This window comes from Dermacentor silvarum, chromosome 9, assembly GCF_013339745.2.
Source record: "Dermacentor silvarum isolate Dsil-2018 chromosome 9, BIME_Dsil_1.4, whole genome shotgun sequence".
Classification (NCBI taxonomy): Eukaryota; Metazoa; Arthropoda; class Arachnida; order Ixodida; family Ixodidae; genus Dermacentor; species Dermacentor silvarum.
The window spans coordinates 73,594,966-73,607,654 of NC_051162.1; the positions used below are offsets into that span (position 1 = coordinate 73,594,966).

The 12,689-nt window shown below is 43.7% G+C and overlaps 1 protein-coding gene across 1 annotated transcript in view; it reads left to right on the top strand.

Annotated features, from left to right (window-relative positions):
• The window catches only part of LOC119465319 (sodium/iodide cotransporter-like), a 65,416-nt gene that overhangs the window by 23,858 nt on the left and 28,869 nt on the right, over positions 1–12,689 (top strand). The window contains exons 6-8 of the mRNA XM_037726120.2: positions 1,719–1,876; positions 3,357–3,497; positions 10,897–11,026. Coding sequence (XP_037582048.1) covers positions 1,719–1,876; positions 3,357–3,497; positions 10,897–11,026 — 429 coding nt within the window. The remainder of the gene's footprint in view (positions 1–1,718; positions 1,877–3,356; positions 3,498–10,896; positions 11,027–12,689) is intronic.

Sequence of the window (12,689 nt, forward strand, 5' to 3'; positions counted from 1 at the left end):
TTTAGGGTGGCCTTAAATTTCGCCTTGGGCTAACGTAAAATTTGAATGTGGGTAAACAGATATTTGGGGATGGGCGAAGAATAAATTTTGGAGAGGGGGGGTCAACTTAAATTTTGGAATCGGGTCAACCTAAACTTGGGGGTGGCCAACTTGAAATCTGGGGGTAAGCGAAGCTGAATTTGGTGGTATACCAACTTGAAATTTGGGATTGAGCCAACTTAGATTTGTGGATGGGCAAGTATAAATTGGGGGATCAGCCAACGTAAATTGGGGGGTTGGCAAAATTGTATTTGGGGGTGGGCTTCACTTCACTTCACTTTTCGGTGTGGCACAAGGTCCTGCTACTAAGTGCTGCTGCTTAGCCCTGGTGAGCGTCGAGCAAGGAACTCCTCGCTGGCAAGCGTGCACATTGAGACGTTAGGCATGTATTATTTGAGCCTAACCCAGGCACATTTAGAACGCAGCGTGATCTTATGCAGACGAGGAACGCACGCATAGCACAGGCTTGCGAGAGTGACAGCGAGGGTTACATGCCACCGCGGCGATGCAATCGCCCCTCACGCATCACCTCACGCACGACTGTACCAGCTGGTGTGCCCTTTCGCCCACTCTCCCCTGGCGAGGTGCACTCGTGCCTCGAATTCCAGCTCAATTGGTACAATAGCATTAAAGGGGTCAGATGCGGCGAGTAAATCTGACCATTGTTTAATCCTAAGCACTCGGTCACTGGAAAGGCCATGGGTAAACGTGCATAAGCGAAGAAAGGCAAGTAAGAAAACCTAAGCAAGAACGAGGTCACAGCCGAGGCAGACATTCCTTACGCTTTAGTTGTGAGTTCTCAGAATTTCTGTAGCTTTTCTTCCGTGGGCGAGAATCCACTAGGGATTCTTGTCCGCCGCATCGTCCACAATGGACTCGACATCACCGGGTGCCCAGCGAGGCGTGCAATGAATAAGCCATCGACAGCCTCCCCTCCTCTCTCAGGTTCCTCCCCGGCACTCACTTGCTCAAGAGAATGTGTCCCATCCCTTGCTTTCCCGCGACGAATGAGCAAGTGAGCTAACGAGTGATAGTGTACCCTCCCACTTCTTCCAGCCCCTCACCAACGGGCGTGCTCATGCACTAAACTGCCCCCACTGTACGTCCCCCCCACATCGTGACTCTTTACAACTCGATAGTACGAGTGCACGTACCTTTCTCGCTGGTGCGTTTTCTAGCCTTCCCGCGCCCAAGTCCGAGCTTCAGTCGTTTCACCGATCTACCACGAAAACAGTGGAAAGAGGCAAAAAAGATCTTTTCGATTATATGTCCTTGCTGCAATAAACATACACCTTCAAGAACATAATTCTTTTAATAAAGGGATGCTTTCTATGATTTTTTTGGTTTGGCGCGTCCACGTGGTCAAAATCTTGCCGAGTGGATTGGTTTTAGAATTAGTGCAATAGCAAATTACGGCAATTGAGATGATGGTGCAGTGAAAGTGATCATAGGCCAGAGAGAGTGTAATCGATGACCCACGTGGAGGCCATTGGCCGGGTAAGCTCGTAATTGCTTCGCTGCAAAGTGCCTTGCAGAAAACGAACAGTTTTACAACCTTTAATTAGACGCTCGCCGAAATCTTTGCTTCACATTGAATAAAACATGGTTTTATATATGCATCAGTTTTTTTGCTGATTCTTCATTGTTGTTTTCATTCCTTCTGCTATCTTCTATGAAAGGGAGGTCTTCGTGGAGTTGTGTGGGCTGACTGTGCGCAAGCTTTCGTCATGTTCTTGTCACCCATCGTAATCATTGCAAAAGTACTCTACGATTCCCTTAGTGTAACACCACCACTCCGTCCTATGAGCAATGCCAACATCACGGACTTTGCATTCCGGTGAGTATCACTGCTGTGAAATAGATCACTATTGCCTTCGACGTCTTGTCTAGAAGTAGACAGAAGTGCGGGCGGAGAAGGGATACTTTCAATGCAGAGATGTAGCCCTATGAACGTCATTGTATTTGCCATCATTGTCTTATACAGAGGTCAATATTTTAGCGAAGGTAGCTATACTACATCTATTTGTACTAAGTATACATATCTAAACAAAAAAGAGAAACTGCCCATGCGCGACAACACAACCAATTTGATACTTGTTGCATTTAAAGGTATACTTGTTTCTCTTGTAACTTATGGCCTGTGAATCCTGTTTACTTTTAGGAATTTTAGAACATTTGGAAGTCTGCAATTTAACAGCAAATTGAAGTATACGAGTTCTGTGATAGTTTATACTGCAGTGTTCTTGAGGCTCATGAAAGTAACTAAAGAGTTTATTTTCCACAACTACAACAGGTTTCTGCCGGCGCGATGTAATTTCTGCGGAAAAATGTAGAAGGTTATAGAAAAACTGTGGCATCAATTGGTGTAATTGGTTTGTAGAGTGGTTTGTTTCGAGAGCCTGAAATTCTCTGTGAATATCTTTAAAAATCGCAAATGTTTTTAAGATGTAATACAAATGTTAAGTACGTAAAGACATGCTTTAGCAGAGCGTTAATCACGCTACAATTTATGTTTATTTATGTCATACGTCCAACTCGGTGAACCACTAATGAAATGAAAATACTCGCGAAGATGTATCGTTATAAAAAACGGCATACAAGTTAAAATGCAATTCACGCTTCCAGAAAAGACTACATGGATGAATAAAAATTTGTTTTCCGGGCCCGTATTCACAAAAATGTTCTTGAGCTGTAACACTTAGCAAAAACATAAACGAACAGCTTAGTGAATTCACCGTTGTAATATTGTATGCTCACCGAGGCCTCAGACCACTTAGCCTGTCAGGGAACTGAATTCTAAAATGTATTGAGTCACTGCCTCGACCTAAGGCTAGTCTATAACTGATTTGGCTCCGCCGCCAACAAAAACAATTTCCCAACCGTAAACGTTACGTTATCAACAGCAAAACCATTTTTTTTCTGCTGGACTTCGAATTCTGGCAATGTCTTCCTCGTTCAACATGACCCCAAGCATGTACACACACAAACAATTCAATTTGTGGACAATGATGCGAAACTGAAATTTCCTTTAACTTCGCGTGACTTCGTGACCTCGCTTGAGTAGATATTTTCGCTTTACATACCAAGCATAGAACACGTTTTAGTACAACAAAACCTAGTAAATGAAAATCACTTGTGTATGTCTTGTGTCCCTGTGTTGTCGTTTTTTTTTGTTGTTGTTCTAATATGTAGATCCCCAGACCATCAATAGGCTTCCTAGAGTGATGCCGCAACCTGGAAAAATTATTGAATGCAATGTTAAAAAAACATTCAGCTGTACTTCTGGTTTCTCCATATTTTCTCATGCTCGCGTTAAGCATGAACTTTGACATTACAACTGACGAGAACTTCTGGAGTGGAATGGCGGGCGCATTGCCGTTCAGCCTTGTACGAACAGGACTCGACCAGATGGCAGTGCAGCGGTTCATGGCGGCCAGGACATTACGTGATGCAAAAAGGTGGGAGTGTTTTTCGTGAAGGTCGCATTTATTTGAACAGCGAGAATACAATATGTGAGTGACGTAAAGAAGTTGACTATTTTTCTCTGATGTTTGTGATGGCCTAGGCACTAGAACGTATGATTGAGAAAGGTAGGTGATGAATGTTTATGTGATTAGTTTCAAGTTTGAGAAGAAAACTAGATGGCCTCTCCCGCTGGCTTATACTACGCTTTATTTAAGACCTCAACGTAAAAAAAATTTACAGACCAAAAGCAGATCTTTTATGATATGGCGGAACACTGCTGCGTCAGAGGTAGTTCAGAGTAGTCTTCACTAATTCATAGACATATCGCCTTGGGTGGTTGAGTCGCCAATGTGCGTTCACTTCAGATCTGAAGAGATTATATCGATCATCTCTCCTGCCATTTCACCGCTTTCACAAACAAAGCCTATCCCCTCAGTGTGCCTTGACTAGACTGAACAAACGGCCCTGCATTGAAGATAAAGTCCCTAGGAGACTCGTCTCAGAGCTCATACGCCCAGAAAGCCGCATGAATCTTTCTAAAGTACGGGACGGTAACATAATTGAGTGTCCGACTACATGCACGTGCTGTGCCTTGTCTAGCGCATGCCATTAGTCTAAATGCCTATTATCTCTCTGTTTCACTCACTCATGTCCCTCACGGTGTTTAGGGTAGCGAACTGCATGAAGCCTAGTTAACCTCTGAAACTTCTCTATATCCCTATCGTCCAAAAATGTGTGGGCTGATTGCTGAGCACGAGCCAGAAGAACATATTGTACATTACAGGGTTGCCGTAATCATGTCGTTTGAATTCAATGCAGCTATTTTACGGAAAAAGTATGTCAAACGAACCTCTATTAGATTGGTGGGGAGCTCGGGAGTGCAGCCATATGGCACGAAGAAAGAAAAATTCTGAAGAAATTCAGCGTGACAGCAAAACGGATGTGATATCCGTGCTAACTTTCGCTGATACACATTTAATAATCGGGCCGAAGCACTGTCACTGTCCAGTCGCGCTATCCTTCTAATTTGTAATGTCCTTACTAAACATCGCTGGGCTGTGGTGGTTTCTTAAAGCGAAGCTGTTAGCCTTTATTTGGTCGGAAGTTCTCGTGGGCTCGTTCTTTGGTCCCCAAAAAACAGTACCGCCACCTAGGGGTCACGACCACCCAGAGAGACCGCAAACGGCAGCTGGCAAAGGGCTTTCTTTTGAGTTTCCGCGTAGCAGAATTATGTTTTCTCCGATATTAGAACTACAATACTTAGCTACCATGTCTGAAGCTCGTGTGTAAGTCGTAGTTTACGAATTTCCTGACGCAATTTACTGAGTGAAATTCAATGAACTCAATAACGCACTTGCGCTTGGCGGAGGGCCCTCGGAAAATGATGATGTATGCTGCACTACCGGACGCGCGCGTGTGCGCTTGACGTACACGTGCGCACAATGTTTCTGTCAAGTTTCTGTGCTCTACCCATTGCATCTGTCGCACAGCGTCTGCTGCGACCGTAGTGCAGATTACGGGAAACACTGTCTAAAACAGATATATGTTTTCTCGCTTATTCGAATTGCAATACCAATCTATCATGTCTGCAGCTTGTGTGAAAGTTGTTTACGATTTCTCTCGGGCAATTTACTTTGAAAATTTCAATTCGTTCAACAAGGCACTTGCACTTGGCAGATCGCCTAGACAAATAAGGATGTGTGTTGCACGTCCGCACACGTGCTTGCGCGCGTTACGTACGCCGCTTGTTGTGGTCGTGCTTCCCTAACGTCGTCAACAGCGTTGCTGTACATCCGCTTTCACAGGCTGCAATGGAAGCTGATTTTTTTGCATATTTGCTTGCATTTCGCCCGTAAATACACGCATACCTCATACCTGACGTAAATGCCTATCACGCGTCACGGTGTTCTACAAAGAGCAACTTGGCATAGTGGCAATATTGCACGTTGCAGCGTAGGACCTTGCCAACATAATAAATGTATCCGAGCCTGTATATATTTTTGCGGACACTTTGGTGCCGGCTGGGGCCTAGTATTTCGAGACGCACCTTGGTCCTTCTTTATTGACTGTTGAACCTCTCGTATAGCAGGTTTTGGCAGGATGGGCACTAAGTGCCGTTACGCACACCATGTAGGAAATAGAGCAGGTACTCGCATAAATTCGAACACTAAGCCACAAGTCAAGTGAAGTTTATTTCCCTTTGCCATAAAAGAGGGAGCGGAGTCTCAAGGCTTAAATGCTTGACGGAGGCCTCGGCTCCCCTCTACAATTTAACATAACCGATAAAAACTATCATTGACAACAGGGAATAAACACACAAGTCGCAGATGCAGAGAAAGTGTTCAATATATGAGCAGCAAACAATCGCAATACAGAACAATGAAAATACTATGTTGCCACGGAAAACCTAATTTCGGAGTAGCTACAAACTGTGTAGTTGTTTTAATATTTTCCAAGAGATACCACAATGATTATTTTCTGGCACCTTAATAAGAGCAGCGAATATTTAAAATATGTATTTTAACTTGATATACTAAGTACAATATTCAGGAACTTGTAGAATGATTATGAACAGACTTCTGCCATTCACGTATATATACATTTGGCGTTTTGATGTATATGAACAATGTAATCCTAATCATGAAAACAATTCCTTAAAATAATTTTTCGAGCAATCGCCTCTGCGTAGGTTCGTAGCGATTATTTCTATTAGGTTCTGTATATATTATGCGCAGTGATTTTGTCATTCAGATAAGATATTGAGATGCCGGCTTACAAAAACGTCATATATAGTTGAACTCTGCTGTGCAAATAGTTGCCACGAGGATCTTACGTATAAAATTTGTTAATGGTCTTTAATCTTCTGTCTTGGTCTTCTATCGCACTATATGTTCCGGTAAATTCAGTGGAGCGCCAGACGATTCTGTTCGCGGTGGTTTTGTGCCATGTTGAAATGTTAAAATGTTTGGTGAGAAATCACGAGGCGCGCAGGTGTAATTTATGCAGCAGATGTGTGGCGCACTATTTTGGGAGTTAGTATGTAGCTGTATACACTCAGGCTTCGCATTCACTAGCGTTCAACGGTATATGAACGTTGTTATCGTGAAGGCATAGAGACGCGAGTTATATTTTCAGGGCTAATCCGCTCTTGTCAAGAATGTTTATCGGTTATTTAAAGCCAGTAGCAATAGGTTGATTTCTACAGCAGTAACGTTCGCCAGCGTGAAGTATAGCTCGCTATTCCCAATATAACAAATAAGATCGATTAGTAACGACTGACTGAGTTGACTGCAGCTGATATTGTTGAACTAGACATGCGCAGGTGGTTGACATATTTATGCCGATTGCTCGACCTAGCTTACCCGCTTCATAGCGGATGTTGTCATGCCAAGTGAAGTAGGTCACACCTACACTCAGGTTGTCGCTGCCAATGACATCCATGGGCGACAGAACTCGCAGCTGTAAATGCTCCTGTAGAGTGTAGGTCACGAGTGAACCAGCCTAATAATGGGTTAGGGTTTTATCTTGCTTGTAAGGTTGAAATGTGGAGCTATCATTTTCCTTCGCCGCCGAAACGATGCCTACAGCTGCTGTTCTATATAATATAAATGCTTCATCACAGAATGTCAAAACGTCTTCATCCGGTCGGTCCACTGGATGAAACGTTCACAGCGATAGAAAGGTAATGCGGTGCGCTAGATTTCCTCGAATGGTGTTTTAAGGAAAGTGGGAGCGACATGTTTGTTCTACGCAGCACGCGAGTCAACAGCTGCTTCACTGCAGCAACAGCACCCATATTTTTCAGAATGCTGGTGGGATGAGAATCCCGGACAGCTGCACAGTATTCGTTTGGCATTGAGGCAGCGCGAGATGAGAGTGGCGGAAAATAAACGGGGCTTGTCTGCTACCGATGAAAGTATTATATAGCTTTTGTTTGACTGTGACGTTCCATTCTGCTCAGGCCACTGTTCCACACAGTTGCTAAGCAAAAGCACTATTTCTCGTTGCCACGACGGTCGTGCCAGCCGCGGAAGGTAGAGTAGAGGCTTGATTCCGCCACTACGGTTGTTGAAAGACCCCAGGCACAGGTTCCACTTAGCTTTGTCGAACAAGTCACCAGTGTTCTTGACCTATGTGATTTGACCGATCTATGTGATTTGGCCAGTCACTATCACATAGCTCGCTCAAGTCTTCGCCCCAAAAGCCGAATAGGTGATTTCCAAAGCCGTCGATACCGGGATGGTTCGATGGTAGTGGCGCCGACAGCATGAACACCTCACCAGTGATACCATAACTGCTATCGCATGGGAACGGAATAATACCGTCTTTATGTGCCTTCCTGGTCTTTTTGCTATTCCGAGTAAAAACTTCGCACACGACGGCCAAAACGTTTCCAAATTCGTTGGAGAACGCGAACATGGCAGGAGAACTTTTTTGCTTGCCTGTACACAACGATTCCTACTTTTCAGAGTTCTACTTGTCTCTGTTGACGTTGTTACTGCTGCCAGTGCGAACTACCCTCTTCTGTTCGGATTCAATGCTACTGTACCACCTTATTGTTGGGAATGAAGTTATCATGTTATTTTCTGTATGTTGGTACAGCGGATAGTTGAACGTATAACCATAGTCTCTCAATACTTTTTCTAGTCACGAAACTCCGCCGTCACTCTATAGATATGTCGCCTGAAGCCGCCGTGCTGCAGCGCTACCACAGCTGAGAGGCCACTGCAGATGCGGCCAGCGTGGGCTGAAAGTTGGGACGCGTACTTTATATTTGTTTGTATGTGTGTGTGCGTGTGTGTGCATACGTGCGCGCGTGCTCATGCGTGCGTGCGTGTGTGTGTGCACATACATGCGTCTGTGCGCTTGCGCGTACATGCGCGCGCGCGCGCGTGTGTGTGTGCGTGCGTGCGTGCATGCGTGTGTGTGTATGTGTGTGTGTGTGCGCGTGCGTGTGTGTGTGTCTCTGTGTGTGTGCGTGCGTGCGTGCATGCGCGTGTGTGCGTGTGTGCGTGCGCGTGTGTGATTATACATTTGCTACATTTGCTTCAAAGAAAGCTCGCGATTCAAATACTATTATGCGTCGCAGTTCACCAAGGAAGTCTGGTACTGAATGCAGCGGACCGTCAATCCTCATCACTTCTGCTCGTTCGAGTTAGAGATTAGTAAGCGGGAGCTTACCACTGTCGTTGAAACGAAAAGTGTACAATCATTGCATTCTACCGGCGCTAACATATGGGGCAGAAACTTGGAGGTTAACAAAGAAGCTCGAGAACAAGTAAAGGACCGCACAAAGAGCGGTGGAACGAAAAATCTTAGGACTAGCGTTAAGAGACAGGGAGAGAGAGGTGTTAATCAGAGAACAAACGGGATAGCCGATATTCTAGTTGCCATTAGGCGGAAGAAATGGAGCTGGGGAAGAAGTTCGGAAATTTGCAGCGCAAGTTGGAATACGCTAGCGCAAGACAGGGAAAATTGAAGATCGCAGGGAGAGGCTTTCGTCCTGCAGTGGACATAAAATATAATCCGATGATGATGATGAAGCGCAGTACTGAGGAAATCGGGCATATTAATGCGTTTATCATTTTATTAGGTATATTGGCAATCAAAATCGCGTTTGAAGATTTTGTCGCACATTTCGAAAAATACGCACGAAATGTAATGCGTAGGATGGATAACCGGTGGACCATTAGGGTTACATAATGGATACCAAGAGAAGGGAAGTGCAGTCGAGGTCGGCAGAAAACCAGATGGGATGATGAAGTTAGGAAATTTGCAGCGCAAGTTGGAATACGCTAGCGCAAGACAGGGATAATTGAAGATCGCAGGGAGAGGCCTTCGGCCTGCAGTGGACATAAAATATAAGCTGATGATGATGATGAAGCGCAGTACTGAGGAAATCGGGCATATTAATGCGTTTGTCATTTTATTAGGTATATTGGCAATGAAAATCGCGTTTGAAGATTTTGTCGCACATTTCGATCAATACGCAGAAAACTAGCAAAGCTTGCGATACATGAAAAATGAAAATGACAATATTTTCCTTCAAGCAAGCCTGGTTATTCACGGCTACGATCTGCCGATCTCCCTGTTCCAAACTATTTTGACCACCCAGAACATTTCATGGTTCATGCGATTTGAATCTGTCAGCATCGCCTGAATGGCTCGAGTGCATTCGGAATTCGGTAACAGCATACGACCTTGAAGTCAGGTTGTCGTTTACTGGCAGCACCACGCCGCTAATGTCTTATTCGTTGCATAGCGCATAAAAGTCGCTTAAAGTTTTTATTCGAAGCAGGTTTGGCCTACTAACGACAGATTTCTGAGTAAGAAGAATTCTATATGCGTCGTCTGCTGACACACAGAGCCGCCAGCTGACTTTGAGATTGTTTACTTTTTGTACATGCTTTTATTTCAGTTATAAAACACTCTCAGATGCTCAAGTTTGGATACTCTAACTGCTACGACAAAATAGAATGTACATAATATCGAAAAGAAGCTGGGCTTTCGGGCGCAACGTGACCAGAGAAGAAAAAGTACCGCCGCTGCCCGCGGCGGCCGCTCGGCTATAGGTGGCCTTTATTTTACTATGGCGCCCCTAGCGGCAGGCGCTGGCTCTATAAAAAACTGAGGCGGGAGTTAATTGACCAGAAAAAGCTAATGAGGGACTATGATCTAACTTATGTGGATGTCAGGAAGCCATCTTCAACCTTTTATGCTCATGTCTTCAATTTTACATCCAATGGCCTTCTCTCCTGGCAACACTAACCGGTCAGTGCTCCATAATGATTTCTGGCACAAAGATTCCGAGGCCTCAACCACATTGTCAGCAAATGCAGTTTTTATAGTGTAGTGGCTTGGTGGCCGCCTATGCAGTCTGGCTGTGACTGTGTTGTGCGTGCGTCTTCCGTCCTTTCCCCCTTTTTCTCTTTTGTATCATTTACTTATCTATCCGACCCTTTTCCCTTTTTTATATTAAGAAGCTCTTATTTGGTGTACCATCCATAAAAAGACCGGATGGTTGTCTATGAGTATTTTCTGCTTTTGGGACAAATTTGAGTCATGTACGTTGGCGCTGGGGACATCTGCAAATGCAAATGGGAGAAGACTAAAATGGTAAGCAACGCAGATTTTAAATAAAATATTTTTGCAGTAAGCCTTTATGCCTGAGGTTTGCACAACCAAAAAACACATTTGATCAAAATGATCTTTTCCATAGTACCTTTTGAAAAGACGTTCTCGTAACGAGATTGCTAAATCTAAGGGCGTGTGACGTAAAGCATAGTTTGTATTATTCAATAGCCTAGGAAATGCATGAAATTCATGCATGAAGATCTACTCTAAGGAATTATTTTGTATGGCCAACAGAGATGACCTAATTTTCTTTTACAGGATAGCCCTTGCAGGTCCACTTCTAGTGCTTTTTTTCTTTTTCCTGGGAGAGTGTACAGCCATAGTCATTATGTACTGGTTCAGGGACTGCGACCCAGTCCTCCGTGGCGCCATCAAGAGTTATGACGAGGTAATTTTTCTGAATACGTGCCTTCAGCGAAAAAAAAACATTATTGTCACATAAACAGCAACAAGCGATATATAAAATTCTCAAGCGGGTTTTTTCCAAGTTTCTCCTTTGCCAAAACGAGGTATACATATAGTAGGTTTACTGAAGCTGAGATACACATTTCGACATAATTTATGACGGAGGAAGGGAGAGTGCTGAAAACAGTGGCTTCAGTTCCCCAAGGGAAGGTTCTTTTTCATGACTGTAGCCTTAGATGGAGCTTGGTTAGGTGAAATTGTATGTGCGGTGGAGCCAACTTTTAGATTTTGAATAATTGCTATGCTTCCTCGGCCACAGAAATAAACCTTCGCTGTTTTATATTTGTTCTAAAACGTTTGTACAATAACTAATATGTTTGCATGTCATTTTTCGAGTAGTACGGCATCACAATTCAATCACTGTTGTTTTCTAAGAAGCAGCACAATTCATTTGTAATTGCCCTGACAAAAAAATGGGCCAGCGTAAATAACTTGAAGGAAGATAGCGAGGTGGGCGAGTTGGCTAGCAATCATTCTGAACTAGTAACCTAGCGCAAACGAACGTGCACAGTATGAAAGAATAACGGGGTTGCCATGTCGCAATTTTGTTGTTGTGTTGTGTTACATGTTTAAGATAAACTGTACATGAGGTAGCTGCATTTCTATAGCGAACTGTTCCCGTTCTCTAGAAACGCAATGTTACCAGACTCCCATAGGCAGTGGCACTCGCGTACATTCCACACATAATTGTGTGTTCTGTAAGCGTACGAAATATAATCCGAAGGTAAGAACTAAAGATAAAGCGTACGGTCGGCGCCTAGGATTCGATAACATGACAAGAGAATACTGCACAACATACAATATTTTAGGTGAAATCTCCTGCACTTCATCTCAAAGTGGTGAATTAGTCATTTCGCACTCAATTTTGATTGAAAGTTGTAATTGGTATCGCGTTCTTGCTTGGGAATGATGAGATAGCCATGCTCTGACGCACAGACAGAGCGTAATAGTGGTTTTCAGATATGAGCTCTTTAGTTCAATTGAATAAGGGCTTTGCAAGAAGGGTTGAAGCTACCATCGAGCTAACTAAATGTAAAAAAGTGCATAAAATATGACAGAATGTGTGGAAAACATGGTAGGAAGAAACGATAGGTGAACGAACTCGTGCGTTAACAAACAATACCTTGCTGGAGTCCATCCGAAAACTTAAGCGTAGATCCACACCGTCAATTTAGATACCTCTAAACTCTGCATCGGTTGGACGCTCAGCAGCTAATGTGTTCTTCCTCAAGCCTCATGATCGTTGAACCATTTTCATCAGCCCGACATAGAATGACCTTTCTTTAGCAGCCACGCAGGATTGCAGAGCTTTCCGACTGTGACATGTCTATTCAAGATGGGTGCGTCTGTTAAAATACAAGCCATATTTATTTTACGTATAAGTATAGCCTGGTGCATTATTCTATCAGGCTTCTGAACGGATATCATGAACACATTTATGTTACCTATTATTGTACATTGTAGTGTCCGCTAATTTTATGTTGGACGATTCTTGTATAGAAGTATGGTAGCTAAAATTCATGATTCAAAATGTTAAATGGGGTAAAGTATTCGCATAGGATATATTTGCCCGAAAAACCTCGTGG